The sequence below is a fragment of the Gossypium raimondii genome, chromosome 8 (genome assembly GCF_025698545.1).
Source record: "Gossypium raimondii isolate GPD5lz chromosome 8, ASM2569854v1, whole genome shotgun sequence".
Lineage (NCBI taxonomy): Eukaryota > Viridiplantae > Streptophyta > Magnoliopsida > Malvales > Malvaceae > Gossypium > Gossypium raimondii.
In genome coordinates, this window is record NC_068572.1 from 40,780,944 (window position 1) to 40,802,189 (window position 21,246).

The 21,246-nt window shown below is 31.9% G+C and overlaps 1 protein-coding gene across 1 annotated transcript; it reads right to left on the minus strand.

The window, feature by feature from the left end:
- Window positions 1-256: 256 nt before the first annotated feature.
- On the minus strand, window positions 257-2,337 carry LOC105791456 (uncharacterized). Its single transcript, XM_052635032.1, has 3 exons — window positions 1,950-2,337; window positions 1,641-1,860; window positions 257-826 (listed from the first exon to the last, which is right to left on the minus strand). Exons 1-3 carry the CDS (start codon window positions 2,153-2,155, stop codon window positions 611-613), a joined length of 642 nt encoding a protein of 213 aa, XP_052490992.1. The 5' UTR covers window positions 2,156-2,337; the 3' UTR covers window positions 257-610.
- Between the last annotated feature and the right edge of the window lie 18,909 nt (window positions 2,338-21,246).

Below are 21,246 nucleotides of genomic sequence, written 5' to 3' on the forward strand. Positions count from 1 at the left end.
ACAAAAGGCTCCAATAATGGACAAAAATGGAGCCCAAAAGCACAGTGACTGACACGGCAAGATGTCGGCTTGGTTTTGGAAGAATTAAAGAGAAGCAGGACCCACCCAAATCTTTCATACAACCTACAAGCTTTTTCTAAACTTTTTATGTAGACATGTTAAATTCAAAAGCATCAAAAGATGGCTTAGTGATGATCGGTGCCTATCTACTGTAATAAAAATTGTAACTTAATATGCATGCTGTAAAAACCAGTCATTTAATCTCTCTACATTTGGTATCCATGCCAACTAAAATTAACTTTTGCCAGTTTGCAACAAACTTGCTACAATTTATGATGAAAACAAACATAATTGCCACATGCTAGGCTGTTATGCTTCATAACAACACATTATGCATAGGGATCAAAATATAACCCAAATTCAATTATTTTTCTTTTGAAACGGATAGGGACGGGTCTAATTCTTCAACTAGTCGGATTGGGTTATGTTGGGGGTATATCAGACCCGTCTAATTCTTCAATTATTTCGATTTAACAGAGTTGTAGTATGAGCATTTGGATCAGTTTGTCCCACAAAAAACACATACAACCATGTAAAAGTGAAGTACAAACTACAGACTGAGCTTACCGGCTAAGTACCATGTGTGCATAGCCAGAACACCAAAGGACATAAGATTAATAAGCGAGGATAACCCGTGAATCATTCCAAATTTCTTGTTCATGGCTGCGAGCTTTGGGTTCTTCTTCGCGACTTCCTGGTTCTTTGATCCTCCAATTTCATTACCAATGTTCTCTTCTCTCTCCACCTTGTGCCTATGCTTCATCATCTGCAAGTCCACAAACAACATAAGCCAGGATATAAACTCACAAATGCAGCATTAGTAAGAATGAACTCACTTATTTACTTCATGGTTGCTTAGGGAACATAGAATAAATCAGAAAATACTTAACACCTTGGAATCTCATGCATCCAATCAACAGAATCTTAAATACAACCATTCTCACTTCTCAGTACAAATATACCCTAAATTCTCATAAAAACACAAAAGATTTCATCACCCTAAAATATCTAGACTATTAAATTTATGGGTTTCAACCCATCAAACTTATCCAAACTATCGCCCAGCTTCTAAATTGTCTCTAAACTTCAAAATATTCTAATTGAATCTCCATACTATCATTATTGTATTTTGTGAGCCTAACTGCCAATTTAGGTGTTAAATGTCAGTTCAGATTTGACAATTAAATTATAAACAAGTGTTTTAAATATTTAAGGGGACTCTTTTTTTTTTTTTTTTTTTAAACATCAAATTTAAGCTATCCAAGCAGCAAGTACACATGTATTTTTCAGTATGCTTCACTGAGCTAGCATGCTAAACTAAATGGCCTTACTGATACCGCATTGATACTTTAAGGACTCAATTAAAACATTTTGGAGTCCAAGACCAATATAGAATGTTGGTCATAATTTAAGGATATCAGGTGCAATTAACCCTAAAATAAAAAGTTCTTTTATCATTTTATTTCCCAGCCAAGTGAACCCTACAAGTCAAACCAGATTCCAGAGATTTTCATTGATTAACATGAAAATAAACAAGCCCAATTTTATGATGAACAAGGGATAGAACTGAACGAAATTACCTCAATGGTCATGGGAGTGAAAACGAACAAATTTATGAGATTAAAAGCAAAAGCAGAGACTAAAAAGCCAAGCTGGTACTTCTCGGTAGTGGTCGCCGACTTCCACGGATGCATATAACCAAACGCCGCCGCCGATACGGCACAACAAACCCCCACCATCGAGAAATAAGCCGGGAACATCTTGCTTTGCAGATTACCAAATTGATGTCTTGGCAGATATCTAAGTAAAAAATAAAGGAAATAACAAATTATTTAAAAATAATAATTTGGGATTAATTAAGGGTATACTAAGAAAAGAAAAAGGCGTACTTGAACATGAGGATACCGCCGATGAAAGTGACCCAAAGGGCGGTGCCCCAGGCGGTTGCGAAGCAGAGGAGATGAGCTAGTTTAATAGAAGTAGAGAGAATGGGTGAGATTGAGCCGTCGGATATTGATCCAAAGGTCTCCGGCGAGAATATTACTCCGACGGCTAAGAAAGCCACCGCCGTCAAGAATCGTGTTAACCAAGCCATCTCCCGGTTTTACTAGAATTACGGATTTGGAGGAAATGTTACATAGAGATCTCTTTCATGGTGGTAGTTGGTAGCGAATTTCAATGGAAGTGTTTTGTTGACTTTCTTGGATTTACCAAATTACGGATTGCGGTCATACCGTGAACAAAACGCAGTCCACCATTTCATTTTTTCTAAAAAAAAATTGGGAACAAGTATTTTCTTTTTTCATTTTTCATGTGATTTTATTGTCCGCTTTTACATTCTTCTAATATTCTTTTATCTCATCACTCATAGCTTTATATATATATATATATATATATATATATATATGAAAAAGTGGTAGAATAATGAAACAAATTATATTTCATTTTTATAGTCCAGAAATAGGTAAATTAATTTTAATACAATAGAAAAATACTAATTAACCTTTTCATTAAAATTTTTATCCATATATATTATTAAGTGATGATTTATCTTTTCAAAATTTTGTATGTGAAGTGGAATTAAAGGAGGATATGATTAGGTAAAAATATCATAAAAGTTTCTATATTAGGGTTGAATTACATTTTTCTCTTTATTAAAAGTTTATCTCTAAAGAATTTATAACTCAATCTCAAGCATCATAACAATAAATTCTCAACTTCTTCTTTGCCCATGTATTTCATTTATTTTTTATTTTTTAAATATCAATAAAATGTATTAAAATCTCTACCAACAATGCATCAAATGATTATTCATACTAAATACAAATTATGATTTCAAATTAGTGTAAAATTAACATGGTTTGACAACATTTAATTTTTAATAATCCAATTATTAAATTTTATGTTTCATTCATATAAATAATGTGTGTTAAGTTTGAAGTAAAGAAAATATTTTTAACTATTTATTTTATGTAAAAAATTTCAACCATAATATCTATATTAATATATATAATATTTTACATCAATGTGATGGAGATACGGATCGATTTGAAATTTTATAAGCATGACAAGTATATATTGATAAATTTAATGGTTAGATTATTAAAATATTAATTCTAGAAAAAAATTATGAAATGGTGTAAAACCATATTAGCTTTACATCGATGTAAGTGGATCATTCCCCTATCTCATATTTTTTTTAGTATTTATTTGTGTTATAGTTATTGCAATATATTATAAGGAAAATTATCCAATACATAAGTTTTTGTGTTTTTTAAACTCTATAAGTAGGTTAAAAGTGCAACATGTGTCTCATATAGTAAAAAAATTAAAATTATATAACCAAATGAAATACTTGTGTAACACACCACACTCGACCCGGTCACCGAATCCGAATATTTGATGTCAGATTACGTTGCCGAAGCAACTAAGCTAAATTACTACTTATTCACATCATTCAATGAACATTTATCATATCAATCCATTTATTCATCCAACATATTAAACACATCCATTCTTAATATTTAAGTACCTAATTTATTAAGTTACGAGTTTATGCTAAGTCTATTTCAGAGTTATGATTTTAATCCAAACTCAATTATCACATTTTAGTCTTATGTCTCAAGACAAAGAACTTTATGTCTCGAGACGGGCCTTATTCTGTTTTTGGCAATTTTTTCTCTAATATCAACATGTCTCGAGACACTAGATGTGGTCTTTCGAGGTAAGGTCCCTTATGTCTCGAGACTAGGTCTAAAGACCAACCTCCTTTGTTTTCTTATTTTAGCTTCGATGATTCCTTGTCTCAAGACAAGGGGCACATTATCTCAAGACCTAAATAGAATTATTGAGACTATTTAGACAATGTCTTAAGACATTAAACATATAGATAATAAAGTAAAATTTGATCTTATGATCTCGAGACTCGTTCATGTTGTCTAAACATATAGATAAACAATAAGGTAAATTTTGTTCTTATAGTCTCAAAACACATTCATGCTATCTCCAGACTCAATGGCAAAAGGACCCTAAATAAACATTTTCAAGTGTTCAAACCATACCAAAATATACCTTAAACATACCTAAACATTACCTCAATATAACACATACAAACATAATCAAACACCATCAAATCGTAACTATCGATGCATCATTATCTAACCAACTAATTCACATATTCAAACACATATAATCTAGCATAATTATCTACTAATCAAGGAATGAAATTCACCTTAATAAAGCTTATATGCCAAGTATCAAATATACCAAAATGTTAACTTAAACATTATGCCCAAAACAACCTAGGTATATACCATTTCAAATCAAACACGTATATACATACAAAAGAGTTAGCAAAATGATTCTCGAGTTAAATAGTTGAGAATGGATGCTTGAACACTTTCAATCTATGGAAATCCTCGTCTAAACCTGCACAAGGAAATAAATATAACTATGTGCTAAGTATTGAATAATTAGTGGTGCTAAAATAATTTAAACACAATACATTAAGAATAAACTAAAACAAATACATATAAAAAGATCAATTACATTAATGTATACTAAGTTAACTCATCACATCATTTTCCAACTTTCTTATTTATTTCTTATTTAAATATCAACTTCAATGCTTACTCATTTTGGCAAAAATATAGGCTTGAAAAATGGGTTTGGGTAAAAAAATAATGTTTGGCCCGGGCTGGCTTGACCCAAATTTGCAAAAAAAAAAGAACTACTATTTTTTTGTTGTTTTCCCACTATTTTCCTACTTTTGCTTCCATTTCACTATTATGTTGTTACCATTATGTTGTTATTGTTTAGATATTGTATAACTCTTATTTTATTGTTAATTTTGCTACTATTTTAGAGACATTTGTTTGTTAAGTTGCACCTATCTTAGTGTTATTTAAGTATAAAGACTTTTTTTAAAATTATTTTCAATTTGTTGGGAAATATTTATTTTAATATTTTTGGTGTTTTTGATGTATTATATTTTCATAATTTTTTATATAAAAAAATAAAAAGATTTAATATAGGCAAGTCAGGTCGGACTTGGGCAAAAATATAAGCCCATTTTTCGGGTCGGGCCTGGGTTTATTAATCGAGCCTAGAATTTTGTTAGGGCCAGGTTCGACCTATGGATAACTCTAGCCAATATTATCTAACGATAGGCATTAGAATGGGTACTTGGATCTATATAACGAGTAAGTCCACGACCCTCTGAGAATTGAGACTGTTTCATTCTGCCATCCCAAGTTGCCTAACAATGATAACTTTTAGTATTTTCCCACAAAACTCAAGGAATTAGAGCTAGTAAATCACTGTATCGATGATTTTATGACATGCCAATTATATCCAAACTACGTTTAACATCGTTTAACAGGGCATTAACATCACAATCACCATTGTAACACATGTCATCATAATATCAATGTTTCAATATTTATCAAACACAATTTCGAATGTTTATTACATATTTCAACTATCATCACATCGAATCCATCATTAAAAGTTTATAGGGGAAAGATACCATTACCTTGATGTATATTCATATTAGATTATAATGACCAATTAATCTACGAAAGCAAATTGAAATTGAATTATAGAAACTCAAACCATAAGCAACTATTTGTTAGCGGCTTTATTTTTTCCTTTGTCCCAAGGTGATCCTACATCGTTTTTAACTATAAAAATTAACTCGAGTACAGAAACAAATTAATCACACAATTCAAACATAATTCTATACAATGTAAATATGAGCGCATTTTATTCATTTAGTTTAATATCTGAAATACTCGTAACTTTCAGTTTTCCATATCGAATTGAAAATCTTCACATTTTTACTAGAAACCCCAAGTTTTCAATTCATGAAAATTATTTTCTAATAGTTTTAATTTATTCAATTTGGTCCCTAATACCATAAAATTAACTATATAAATTTAAGTTGATTCAAGCTTAATTTAACACTTTTTAATGTAATTACAACCTATTTCTCCATAATCTTAATTCATATTGGTTTGTATGAACTTAACCTTTAGACCCAAACTCTCTCAAACTTTCTATCATTGTTTCACTTAAATGAACTAATCAATTTCTAATTCCATGGTTTGTTGTCATTATCTCTAACATATACAAATTATTTACCAAAACTTTACAAGAAAAGTCACTTACCTTGGGAAAGATGGAGAAGATGATATTTTCTTATTCTCTTTCCCACTAAGGAATGTATATATATAATTAGTCGGGTAATTAAGTTAACCATGCCTTTAATCCATCATCAACCATATATGTATTAACATTATTATTTTATGATCATTTATAAATAATGATGAAAAAAGCCATCGATTCCCACTTTCATATTTTTAATATGGAATAATTAATTCTAAGGACTTGATTAATAACTCAATAAGGATTTATGAAATTTTCTAATCACTTTTCTATATTTTTAATCACTTTGTAATTTAATCCTCATACTATTTATACTAACTAAATCAATTTAATTATTAGCTCATTCTACTTCCTATTGCCACTTTTAACTTATAACCTCGTCGTTTCAACTTACTGAACATCTCAACTTCAAATTTTTGGTCTAAAGATAACTTTCCCAACACCACAAGAATCAGGTCATTACATTTCTCCCCTCTTTTAAGAAATTTCGTGTAACACCCCTAACCCGAATCCGTCACCAGAATAGGGTTACAGAGCATTACCAGAGTTTACAAATTAATTATCATACATTTCATTTCATCTAGCATTCATATTTGAATCTAATCAAAATCAAAACATTAATGAGCCAACGTTGGCCAAATTAACATATACATGTCATTATAACCAGACTCAAATCATCCAAAATTATCGATCGAACCAATGGATAGTGTGATAAAAATCCGACAAGGTTCCAACCCAATCGAACTTCTGATAATCTGAAAAGTAAAGAAAAACAAATACGTAAGCAATAAATGCTTAGTAAGCTCGTATAAACTTTAATCAATAATAATAATCTATAAATCTTTCAATAATACATAACTTCCTTGTCAAATACAATATTATCAATAAACACACTTCCTTCAGATCAATATTAATAATAATCTATAAATCTTTTAATTCAATCACATAGGTCTCTTACCATTTCTTACTGAATCGAAGAACGACTTACGGATATGAGTACATCGTTCTTTTTGTGCCATAGTCCAACTATGGTCTTGCACATGCATTTCCATGGCCTTGCCATGGAATTACATTTGTAGTGCCATAACCCAGTTATGGTGTTATCATCAGAATGCCATAGCCCAACTATGGTCTTGCATATAAACACTACCATGGTCCAACCATGGTCTTACGTTCATAGTGCCATAACCCAGTTATGGTCTTATCCGTCAATTTATCCTTTGGCATAGAACGATTGTGCTCAATCTCGCGTTCAATCCAAACTGAGTATTAAATTCGATAATTTATTTCCAATAATAATTCAATTCCAACAATAGAACACATATATATGATATCCATCACCAATTAACATTCACTTTAATCAAAATTATATAGAATATAGTTCATATGAACTTACCTGGCTAAATTGCAGAAATACCAAGATACAGGGGCATTTTGGTAATTTTCCATTTTCTCGTATTTCCACCCTATCTTGATCTAAATTAATGATTTCATTCAATTTATTAATTTATACAATAAAACAATTCATTTCCTGTAATTTGGTCATTTTTTACATTTTTACAAAATTGCCCCTAAAATTTTACTTTTATCCAATTTAGTCCCTGAGCCCAAATCATGCAAATTAACCATTTTTAATGCAAAACCATGCTATAATAATATTCATGGCATTCAATACAGCCCAATTTTGTAATAATTTCACAATAAACCCTTTTATTTTTACCATTTCAACAATTTAGTCCCTAATCTAAATTCATCAAAATCACTTAATAAAATACTTTTAGTTAACAACTAATATCTCAAAATCATCATTAAACATCAATAATCATATATATTCATAAATGGCAACATCCAAAATCTTTAACAAAATCAAAAACAAAGGTAAGTTTTAGTTTGACGTAATTGTAACAATCTCAAAAACATAAAAATTATTGAAAACAGAGCTAAATTTAACTTACCTATAGCAAAAAAATGAAAACCCCCTTAATCTCTCCTCCTTCTCTATTTTTTTTACCGAAAACTGGAGAAGAAAATCCTAGAATGCTTTTAAATTCAATTTGGGTGTTTTAATTTCATTTTATTTACAATTTTGCCATTAAATGGATTTATTTTATTATTTTCTTCTCTTATGCCCCTCATCCTTTTCCTTTAGGAAAAATTGCTATTTAGATCCTTCTTTATTTATTAATCATGCAATTTAATCACTTAATTATTATAATTAGCAAATTTTGCACCTTTTTCAATTTAGTCATTAATTAATTGACTACCAAAACAATAAAATTTTTCAACAAAATTTAATATTACCTTATTGACACTCTGTAAATATTTATAAAAATATTTGCGGCTTGGTTTATAAAAATGAGGTCTCGATACCTCATTTTCTAAAACTACTTAACCGAATAAATCTTTATAAAACACAAATTACTAATTCTAAAACCTTTCTAAAACCTTATTTGACTTGTAAATATTAAATAATAAAATTTACGAGTTAACTCGTTGGATTTAGTGGCCTCAAACCACTATTTCTAACATCACTGAAAATTGGACTGTTACATTTCGTTCACGAAATTTACCTAAAAATTCATTGGGTTCCCAAGTAGCCTCCTCGACATTGTAACTATGCCATAGCACTTTTACCAATGGGTCCTGTTTATTTCTCAACTCTTTAGTTTCTCGGGCCAAGATTTCAACATGTTTTTTTTCATATGATATATTTGGTTGAACCTTAATTGATTCTATTGGAATTACATGTAATGGGTTTAATTGGTACCATCGAAGCATAGAAACATGGAATATCTTGTGGATTGCCTAATTCAGGAGGGAGAGCCAATTGTAAGCTATGAATCTAACATGTTCCAGAATTGAATATGGTTTGATGTATTTTAGGCTCAACTTGCACTTTCGACCAAATTAGAGCACATTTTTCTATGGAGAGACTTCTAGAAATACTTTATCTCCCACTACAAACTCAATTTCTATTCGTTTTAAGTTTGTATAGGATTTCTATATCTTTGAAGCTGTAACAGCTCATTTTTAGTGGTGTCAAAAATTGTGGTTTTGGGACCACAATTTTGATGAGTGACTTTGTAAACATTACTTATTTTATATTTACGAGGTCATTAGAGTGTCATATTAAAGTTTGATTCGGTAAATTTTGATGTTTGAATATTTAATTATAGTACAAGGACTTACTTGTAAAAATTATAAAACTTAACCGCTATAGATTTTGATCTTTAGTTGTAGTATTCACACTCTAGACATTAGATTTAAGGCAACTAAAGGTATAGATTTGAGGTGGTGTCCGCAAGTATACAGGTCAGGTTGTAATATAGTTACAACGAAGTAGATAAGTACTCCGAGGATCATACCCATGGGATTTCAGTTTGGAGAAGACTGCTATTAAATCAATTACGAGAAATAATTACTAATATATTTGAGTCACGAATTAGTAGTGTTATTATGGAAGTAAGATGATAATAATATTAATAAACTAAATAAATTAAATTAAACTAAACCTAAATCTACTCCTAAGTTCATGTATCAGCTTCTCATATCCCTTGTTTTGACTATGCAAGTTCTTTTAGCATAGATCCAACTGTTTTACCTAATTAATTATTGATGTAAGGTTCTGATTAATCAACTAGTCGATACCCTAGCAAGATCTTTCAATACGTCCACTAGAATAACAAGTCAACAATAACTACTTATCTTCCAACCTCACAATCCAGACCGATTCGAGGTTAAGGTGTTCACGGATCGGCCATACCAATTTTGGGTTAATTCCCACCTAAATGACTTCATAGGGTTGTCAAGCCTAGGTTTAAGTTCTTCCTCTCCCAAATAGCTAATCTGCTAAGAAACTTTATCCTTCAATCAATTAATAAGATTAGAATAGTTGAAACCAAGCAAGATATGTGTGAAGCATAAATTGATTCTAATCTTTACACAAACATTCAATTAAATAATGTTAAAAAAGAGATATAAAGAATATAATAAATGGAAAAAGATGCTCATGGATTTATCAATGAAAACGTAGCTCTGAAATAATCTCTACTTGCGAGGGTCTCATTTCGGAATAGGATCTTTCAATTACAAGAATATAAAAATACCATAAGTAAAAACTAAGAATGAAATAAAAATCCTAAGTATATTTTCTATCTCTCTCCAAATTGTGTGTTTAAACTGATTACAATGGCCTTTATATAAGCTAAACTCGAAATCTTAAAATATCTAAATTTTCCTTGAAGTCCTTAGAGTTCAACTAGGACAAATACACCTAATTTCCCTTCAAAACATAATTATCACATACAGGATTTTTATAGGTTGTGTAGGGCTTGGTTGTAGCGCAGGCCTGCGATGTTGTAACCACGCACAGGGGGTATGTTGCAACACAGTAGGGAACATGTCGTGACATCGAAGGCAGTTTCACTCTAGACCTCATTTTTGGTTTCTATCTTTGATGTTGAGACATCAGTTTCGTAGTGTCACAATATAGGCATCAATTTCGACCTGAATATGCATCTTTAGATCTCAGTTTTTCCTACAAGACCATGTAACCTTATTTAGATATATAGAATGTAATACAAAGTACTAAAAAGCATAAATTACTACTTTAAGCTTGAATTAATAGATATTTACTAAGATGCTTTGATTTAACTATTAAACAAGCTAAAGTTGTGTAAAAAGGATGTAAATAATAGTGTAATTCATCGTAGATCATCAAACTATTTTTATGCTTGAAACTATTTGATGCTTACTATTCTTGAAATCCATACATGTCTTAAGCCTCATAACATTACAAGTCGAAAAGCCCTATGTGATCTAGGTAGGCTTAGTCACAATTTGACATCATACTGAATAATGGCATATTTGACTGTTTGTATTCTACTAGGATAATCAAATTACTTGTGTAATTTATTTATGGATTCTTACATTTGAGACCATTAATGCTTGTATACTTTGTAATATACTAAACTTAGGTGTTTGATATCAGAAGTGGTAAGTTAGTTACATCTCATGCCAAGATTATGTGTGAATATGAAATACCTATTCACGTGCTCAAAGCTAACACGTGCTCAAAGTTTGAGGGAGTTTGATCTGTCGTAATTCGGTGTAGCAGATTAAACTAGTTTTTGTACTTTAGGAGCTTAAACATAAGTATTTTAGTTAAGTTTTAATTGCATTTCGTAAGTTTAATTAAGTTCAATAAAATTTGTAATTTGAGTCTTTTATTAACCTTAGGGGTTGAATCAGGCTTAAAGGGTGAGGTAATATATTTTGTGAGCGTGTAGGAGACTACTAGAACGCGTCCTAACTCGATACTAGAAGCAATGTTGCAACATAGAGCATTGGATGTCGCAACATACGGAGTAGAATAGAAGAATTCCAAGACTGCTTTCAATGTTGCAACACAGCTGAGGATGTCGCGACATATCCTTGAAGACACCCTAAAGTTGACCATACTGCCCTCAATGTCGCGACATAGGACCTAGTGTGTCACGACATCACTTTTGTATGGGATATAATTAAGAGCCAGGGCATTTTGGTCTGCATAATCAAATGTTAAGCACGATTATTGTATAATTTTCTCTTAGATTTAGTCTTTAGTTTTTCTCTTTTCTTAGGTTTTAGATTTTATTTTTGTTCTCGTTAATTACTTTTGGTGGTGAAATTAGATTTGAGAAATATTGCCAAACGCTGTGAGGGTTCTGCGCTTAATGTTAATGCAAATCAGGCTTCTTCTAAGCTCTATTCTCTTAAACCATTCTTTATGTTCATTCTTTCTATAACAGCTCGTTTTTAGTGAAATCAAAATAGTGGTTTCGGGACCACAAATCTGAGTCTGAAAGGAAAATTATTTTAATATTATTTCATGGTCTGCATTATCATAGAAATATCGTATGAAAATTTAGTTAAGAAAATTTTCCTGATTATATGCCCAATTTGATAAAAAGGACCAAATTGCATACAGCGTAAAAATTGAATTCTAGTGGCTAAAGAGATCAAATAGCTATGGAATTCAAAATTTGAAGTCCTTATATGAAAAATAGACCATTAGGAGGAGTTAGTAGATAAGTATGATTAGTCATCAATGGAAATTTTGATAAAGAAAAGAATGAAATTGGAAAGTAAAAGATAAAAAGATGATAAATAATAAAATAAAGTAAAATATCATCATATTATCATCTTTCCTAAATTAAAAATATGGAAACCTAAGCTATGGAGACTTTAGTTCAAGCAAGTTATTTTGGCTTAATTAGGTGAGTGTTCTTGTCTCGTTTTAATAATTTTCATGTTTTCGAGATCATAATAACTTAATCTAGCTATCTCGAGGATTAATTTGTAAATTTATCAAAGTACTAGGTTTTTCCATGGATGAGTATGCATAAATTATGAAGTTTTATGGTAGAAAATGAAAGGTTGTTGATAGATAAACAACTTTTGTAAAGGGAATTTTGATGAAATTATGATTTAGGGACTAAATGGAAAAGATGTAAAATTTATGGAAAAATTCATGAAATATATGGGCTGCTATTGTTACATGTAAAAATCGGCTAGGGTTGAAATAATTATTAAATGGCATGAATTTTAATTTCTAAGCCTAGAGACGAAATCATAATTAAATGAAAGTATAGGGGCAAAATGGTAATTTTGCCAAAGATGTGTATTGAATTGAATTAAATATGAATTGATGTTAAATTCATTTATATAGATCCGGATAGGCCAAATACCAAGTTAGAACGAGGAAAAGAGAAGGTATCAGATTAGTAGATTACAAATACACGAACACTTGTCGAGGTAAGTTCGTGTAACTAAATTGTGTATATGTTTGAATTGAATGTTATAATGTGAATTGTGTAAATGCCATGTATATGAAATTGATTACATATCTGACAATACCCGACAAATATTAATTCCCGTTTGAATAAATGAAATTCGATGGATACAGGGTTCCCGAATTAGTTGTGGTCCTACATGTGTTGCGGACACACCACAGCTTGAAAGAGCTTAGCTCTCATGAGCATCCCGATATTTGGCTCTCACGAGCTTCTTGTTATATGGTTCTTGTGAGCTTCCCGTTAATAGCTCTTCGAAACATCCCGATTGGTTGTGATCCTACATGTGTTGTGGACGCACCGCAGCTCTTATAAGCGTCCCAATATATGGCTCTTCGTAACTTCCCAATTAAAGGCTCTTTCATGAGCTTCCTGATTAATGACTGTCCGGAGCTTCTCGATATTGGCTCGCTTGAACTTTTTGATTACGGCTCTTATGAGCTTCCCTTATATAGCTCAAATGAGCTTCCCATTACATGGCTCACATTACCTTCCCGTTTTTTGGCTCGAAAAAGAGCTTCCCGCTTATGTGCTTGTATGAGTATTCCCGGATATGAATTGATGGATTACAGATTTGTACACTTCGTGTGTACCACTCGTGTATCCATCAATACTTTAAATGATTCAACGGACAAAGTTTTGACATGAGATAACATGAAATTGAAATGAACTATATCAGTATATACTTGAAATATATGGAATTGATGTTTGAACACAAGATGGGGAAAGTTTATGAACATGGAAATTTGATGTTTGAGGAGCTCATACATGTTTCTTGAAATTCATGTAAAATACATGACTAACATGTTTGATGAGGATATGTGTATAGGCTATTAGCCAAATTGCTTTGGATGTATTTTCTATGCTTACCTTAAATGTAAATGAATGGTAAGTTAATTTCCCGTTATACGAACTTACTAAGCTTTAAAGCTTACATTGTTTTATTTTCCCTGTTTTATAGTAATTCGAAAGCTCAAATTGGTTGGAAGCTGGTCGGAGCAGCATCACACTATCCTTTGGCTTATTTCAGTATAAATAATAAATTACTTATGGTTATAATGGCATTTATAGGTTAACTTGGCCAATGTTGGCATGTAAATGTTTTTGTTATGATTAGTCATTAGAGTGGCTTGTGTTGGTACAATTTGGTATACATATATATATATGAATGAGGCCTCAAAAAATTGATATATGTGTGGGTGAATGAATGGAAATGAAATGTATATTGAATATGCATATGATAATTTTAATCAACAAGGTAAGTTTATATACTTGGTTTTGTGTGGTATAATGTTATGTTTAAGACTTGATATTGGCTTGACTTGAATGTTTTGTATTGGTTTGTGAATGTGTTAAAGTGATAATGTAGGTGGAAGACAAAATGGGGTAAGAAATAAGGCTTGAAAATGGCCTATTTCATCCATACAGGTAGAGACACGGGCGTTTGTCTTAGTCATATGTGATACACGGCCTAGTACATGGGAATGTGACTTAGCCGTGTGTCCCCTGCATCTTTAAATTTTACAAAACAGAATGCTCAAAATGTTCACACGGCCTAGTACATAGGCGTGTGGCTTGGTCGTGTAACCCCTGCACCTTATTTATTATAAGTCAGTATGTCCACACGGCCTAGCACACGGGCGTGTGGCTTGGTCTTGTGACCCAAGTCAGAGTGCACCCCAATTTGGACATGGGCTGGGACACGACTGTGTGCCCTACTTCGAATGCCCACACGGCCTAAAACACGGGCGTGTCTCTTAATCGTGTGAGTCACACGGCCTGATCACACGGGCATGTCTCTTGACCGTGTGAGCCACACAGCTAGATCACACGAGTGTGTGTCCCCTGCACCTAGGAAAAAAAATTTTAAAGTTTTACGAAAATTTTTTGAGTACTTGGTTTAGTTCTGACTTGTTTCTAATGCATATTTTGAGCCTCATCAGCTTATATAAGGGACAATATGATTGATTATAATTAGTTTCTAATATGAATTATTCAATGATATTAGATGTCTGTATTTGATCTGTAAATTTTGGAATGCTCTGTAACCTTATTCCGGCGACGGATATGGGTTAAGGGTGTTACACTTTCTATCAAGTTTATATTGTTTACTAGATCCATGAGGAACTAATCCTCTTTGGGGGAATTAGCGAGTGAAAAGTATGATTAATTAATTGTTTTGTAGGGATTTCTTAGTAGATCAACTGTTCAAAAGAGGAGGAGCCTAAAACCTAGGCCTAACAACCCTAAGAAATCATTAATGTTGGAATTAACCCAAATTTGGTATGCTCTATCTATGAACACCTTAACCTTGAATCGGTCTAAATTGTGAGGTATTGACTAGTTTATTGAACAAGAAAACCCGAGACAATAGTTGATTATAACTACCGAAGCGAGCTAATCACCTATGCTTAGATTTGATACATACTTGATTATTTGATTTCTCGTGTTTTATTTATTTACTTTCTTTTATTTCCTTTATTATTTTTAGTATAGTTTATCAAAACCTTTCTTTTAATTATTCTTACTATAATCCAATTAAAGTACTAATTAGATCTAATTATGTTTAGATTAGAATTAATTTAGCGTTCGTCTCCCTTGGGTACGATCTTCGGAGTACTTACCTACTTCGTTATAACTATATTACAACCTGACCCGTACACTTACGGATACTTCTTTTCAAATCTTTTGTGTAGGATTTCTACTTTGGACGTAATATTTAGTAAAAAATACGTAATTGTAAAATTATTTATGGTAATATGTGATAACATAAATTCAAAAAATTATTTCATGTGAAAAACAATAATTAAGACAAATTAATAATTTCTAATATATCAATAGAAAAAAATCAATTTCCTTTTTACCGCTATGGTCACCATTAACCCTAGTGGGAAAGGTCAAAAAACACGATTAGCCCCAATTGTAATGTGTCAAAACAAAAACCACAATTCACCTCAATAAAAATGAGTCAAAAACCACTATTCTAAACCGGTGACACGATTGAAATTGATTCCTAAACATAAAATACATGTCGACATGACCAACATTTAACCCCCATTGGCTGGGTTGGAACATAACATTTCAAGAACAAGTTCAAAATCAGAAAATTGGGTTACCCATAATATCTTAAATATATACATACAAAACATACTTCATATACAAATACATAATTTGATATTATACTATCACAAAACATATTATATATATTCTGAAACATAATTTGAATGACATGAGTATTACCAAAAGCACAATTTGATCACATATTTCTCAAAAGTAATTGTACTAGCATGCTAAACCTGATTTTCATATAACATGGAAAAAAAAATAACATATGCTACATAATAACATAGAACATGTGAAGTTAATTTTTTGAGAATTAAACACCAAAGGAATACTAAGTCACTTATTTGGTCTACTCATCCGACACATGAGCAACGATTTTCAAAATTCTCCTAGTAGCTTAAAATTTAATAATGGAACTCGAAAATCAAAATTTGATCAATAAATTAGAAGATTCAAAAGTACGATTCTCGTGATAATCCTAAAATATTTCAGTTGTGTGGCACTCCACTAATAAACTGAGACACAATTATACAATTTAATAAAGCCATCTTTTTACCTTGAAAGTATGTAAATCAAATTTAATAAAATACATACATATATATATAAGAAAATTCAATAAATTAATCAAACTCAATTTAATATAGTCCCAATAAAATACTATGTACTCGGGTAAAAAATATTAAAAAAAGACATGAGTCTTAGCTCGATTGGCATGGACATTATTGCCAATACAGGAGGACGTGGGTTTGAGTGCGCTGAAACGCATTATCCTCCTATTTATGGGTTGGGGAGGGGCTATGGGTAGTTGGAATTATAAACTTCATGATCATTTGGCTTACTTGAAGTAGCTCTAACTCATAGTTTATTGGGTATTTCGATAGTGTAAAAACATGAATTTAAAGATTAAATGTAGTACTAAAATTGATAAACTTGTTTCATCAAAATTTATTACCAAAAGCCTTATTTTGAAAAGCCAAAACATAGGAATTTATCACAAACTACCTATATTTTCTGGGTTAACAATTAGGGTCTTGTATCTTTCAACACCGAAATCATATGATGAGGATAGAAAATGCCAAATGAAAGTATAAACTTCATATTATGAAAAATATCTAAATTTTGAAACAAAAGAACACCTATAGATAGATTTCTAGTGTCTTAAAGTTGGCTACTCGAAACCGTCAAAATTCACACGACAAACATCAAAGTTATTTTCTCCTAAATTACCCCATCAAAAAAGATGTCACACATACCATTTGAAAGGTCTTGAAAAGAACTTTCATTGGGTACCAAAAATATTACTGGAACCTCATTGAAAAGTGTTAAGTATGACTCTTATTTCAGTCAAATTTGAGAAATAATCTTCTAGTTAAACTTTGTTTATTTGTTTCAATCAAACTTTGATTAGTCTAGATTATTTTATCATTTGACCTACAAATTTAACCTATAAATAATCTCTTTTACAACCTTAGAAAATACATCCATTAGAGATTAGAACTCATAACACATTTAAAGAATTTTGTGTTTACATTTTGAGGGTTCTTTGTTTTTGAATTTTTGGGGTTTAGTTTTTATCTCCATCTTTTGTACTATTCGTTCTTTAGCCATTATAGTAAAATTATCTTTGCCCGTAATTTTTTATCCTCTTTAGAGGGGTTTTTCCACGTTAAATTTGTGTGTTCAATTTCTCAATTTCTTCCACTATTTCTACTTGTTCGTTGCTTAATCGGGTCGATCTCAACAAGTGGTATCACAACTAGTTCAATTTTTGTAGATCAACCCGTTCAGAGATGGCAACAACAAGGTTTGAAATTGAGAAGTTTGATGGTGTCACAAATTTCAAGAAGTTTGATGGTGTCACAAATTTCAATCTATGGCAAGTTCGGATGATGGCAATTCTAGTTCAAACCGGCTTGAAAAAGGTTACTACCGGGAAAAAGCCGAGAACCTAAATCAAACAGAATGGGAAGAGCTTGATGAAAAGGCCTTGTCTACAATCCAGTTGTGCCTCACAAATACGATATTACTTACAGGAGGTATTGATAGAGAAGACCTTATCTACCTTGTGGAAAAGGTTATAAACTATTTATGCGACCAAGTCTCTGGCTAACCGTTTACTGTTGAAACAATGTCTATTTACGTTTCACATGAACAAATGTGAGCTTCTTAGAGATCACCTCAGTCAATTCATTACACTTTTAAATGATTTAAAGAACATTGAGGTTTAGATTGATTATGAAGATCAGGTTATGCTATTATTATGCTCTTTACTCCTTCATACAAGTCTTTCAGGGAGACCTTGATTTATGGCAGAGACAAACTCTCTTTCGAAAATGTGAAGGGTCATTTGCTGAGTAGAGACAAACTCGAAATGAGTTTGGTTTGGATACCAAGACAGATAAGCAAGCTTCTATTTTGCTAGAATCAAAGCAACGAGAAAAAAGGTGTCGCAATTATGAAAAGTTAGGTCATGTCAAAGTAAATTATTAAAAATTGTGAAGTAAAAGAGTAACAAGGAAGATGTAGTTGGTGCTAATTTGGTCGATGAAAGCGGTAATGATTTCTTGTTAGTGTCAATGAGTGATAACTCCAAGCTTACATCCAAGTGGATCCTAGATTCGGGATGTTCTTTCCATATGTGTCCCATTAGAGAATGGTTCTCCACATACAGTTTGGTTGAATGTGGAGTTGTGCGCATGGGAAATGATTCATCTAGTAAGGTAATTGGTATTGGTACTGTTAAAATTAGGATACACGATAGGATGATTAGGACGCTCTTAGATGTCAGGTATGTACCTGATTTACGAAAGAATCTCATCTCCTTGAGTATTTTAGACTTGAAAGGATGCAGAATCAACATCGAGTCGAGTGGCATGAAAGTATCTTGTAGAGCTCTTGTTTTGTTAAAAGGTAAAAGAACCGGTAGTCTTTATATTCTGGAAGGTTCTACAGTGACTAGGGAAATCGGACGTCTCTGGTCCGTTACAGAGTTGAAGTCAACTCGTTTGGAGCGGAGGCAACTTGGTCATAAGAGGGAAAAAGGTATAATCGTTTCGTTGAAGAGAGGTTCTCTTTTGGATACAGGTTTTGAAAAGTTAAGGCATTGTATTTTTGAAAATCAAACTCGGGTTAGTTTTGATTTGGCAGTGTACAAGTCGAAAGCTAAAAGTCTTTTAGTTTCTAAGCACAGATTGAACTCAGTTAATTCCCTGCATAGTTCAAGATAGGTCCGTGACAGGCTTTGGCAAAGATGACGTTGTGGAAATATGAGTCAAGGTGGAGATTTGTTAAGTATGACTCCTATTTTAGTCAAATTTGAGAAATAATCTTCTAGTTAAACTTTGTTTATTTGTTTCAATCAAACTTTGATTAGTCTAGATTATTATTATTATTTGACCTATGAATTTAGCCTATAAATAGGCTCTTTTACAACCTTAAAAAATACAGCCATTAGAGATTAAAACTCATAACACATTTAGAGAATTTTGTGTTTACGTTTTGAGGGTTCTTTGTTTTCGGGTTTTCGAGGTTTAGTTTTTATCTCTATCTTTTGTACTCTTCGTTCTTTTGCCATTATAGTAAAATTATATTTTCCCGTAGTTTTATATCCTCTTTGGAAAGATTTTTCTACGTTAAATTTGTAAGTTTAATTTCTCAAATTCTTCCACTATTTTCACTTATTTGTTGCTTAATCGGGTCAATCCCAACAAAAAGTTGTTAGAATTTGAAAAACTATTAAACTAACCCAAATAAATATCGGATTTTATGAAAAATAATTTAAAACATAAAGATTTTAAGAAATCTAAATCAAGACTCTCCTTGATTGTTAAAATAAAAAATCGATTTACACTTCCTCTTTTCTAGGGTGAGTTTCTTCCTTGTCAAACCCACAAAAAAATATCATAAAAAATACCATAAAGTGATTTTAAGGCAAAATACCAAAAAAATCCTTTTTTTTTAAATTTACCGAAATAGGCCCAGTATTTTATTATTTATCGGAATGGGCCCTTTTCCCCGAAAACGCGTCGCCGTCAGCGCGATGTCAGGGGACATGTCAGCAAAACGTGTCCCTGGGGTGCGCTTTGCTTACGTGGACACAAAGCGCGCTTACGAGGACTCGATTTGTTGCCACGTAAGCAAAGCGCTCTGACGTGGACGCGTTTTGTTGCCACATAGTGCGCCCCTAGAGACGCGTTTTTGCTGTTTCTCCCACGTTAGGTTTTGGGTTTTTAGGGTTAGAGTTTAAGATTTTTAGGATTTTTAGGGTTTTAGAGAAAAATATTAAACAAATAAGGGATTAATGTTTAGGGTTTCTTAATTAAATTAATTATACTTTTTTCAAAATTATATTAGGTTTCGTGTTTATGGGTTTTTAAGATAAAATCAAAGTAGGATGTTTTATCAAAAGAATTTCTAAAATCGCGCCCATGTGGACGTGCTTTTGCTACAGTAGCTCTTGAAAAAATAATTTTGAGTTGACGTTTCTGAGAAAATAGTATAAAAAACGCTTCAAGCAAAATGCTTTATCAGAAGAATTTTTGAAATCGCGCTCACGTGGACACGCTTTTGCTACAGTAGGTCCTGAAAAAATAATTTCGAGTTGACGTTTCTGAGCAAATAGTATAAAAACGCTTCAAGCAGGATGATTTATCAGAAGAATTTCTAAAATCGCGCCCACGTGGACGCGCTTTTGCCACAGTAGGTCCTGAAAAAATAATTTCGAGTTGACGTTTCTGAGCAAATAGTATAAAAATGCTTCAAGCAGGATGCTTTATCAGAAGAATTTATGAAATCGTGCCCCCGTGGACGCGCTTTTGCTACAGTAGCATGTTTGGCCTGAGGCTATAAATGAGGCAAAAAAATGTTTTCAGATTGCATAAGTTACACAGCAAAAACAATTTAGAGAGGCTAAGAAGGTTAGAAATTAAATATGAGTGAACGTATTAGTGCTGTTATTTACTATGATGGTGAGGTTTGCCACACCGAGAACGGTGTTGTTTTTTTCGGAGAATACAGTGTGACTGATTTTTAACCAGAACATAGATTTGACAGAACTTCGTAAAAGAATTAGGCGTAAAGTTTTTGGAACAACGCTAATGAAAGTTCTGTCTATTACGTATCAATT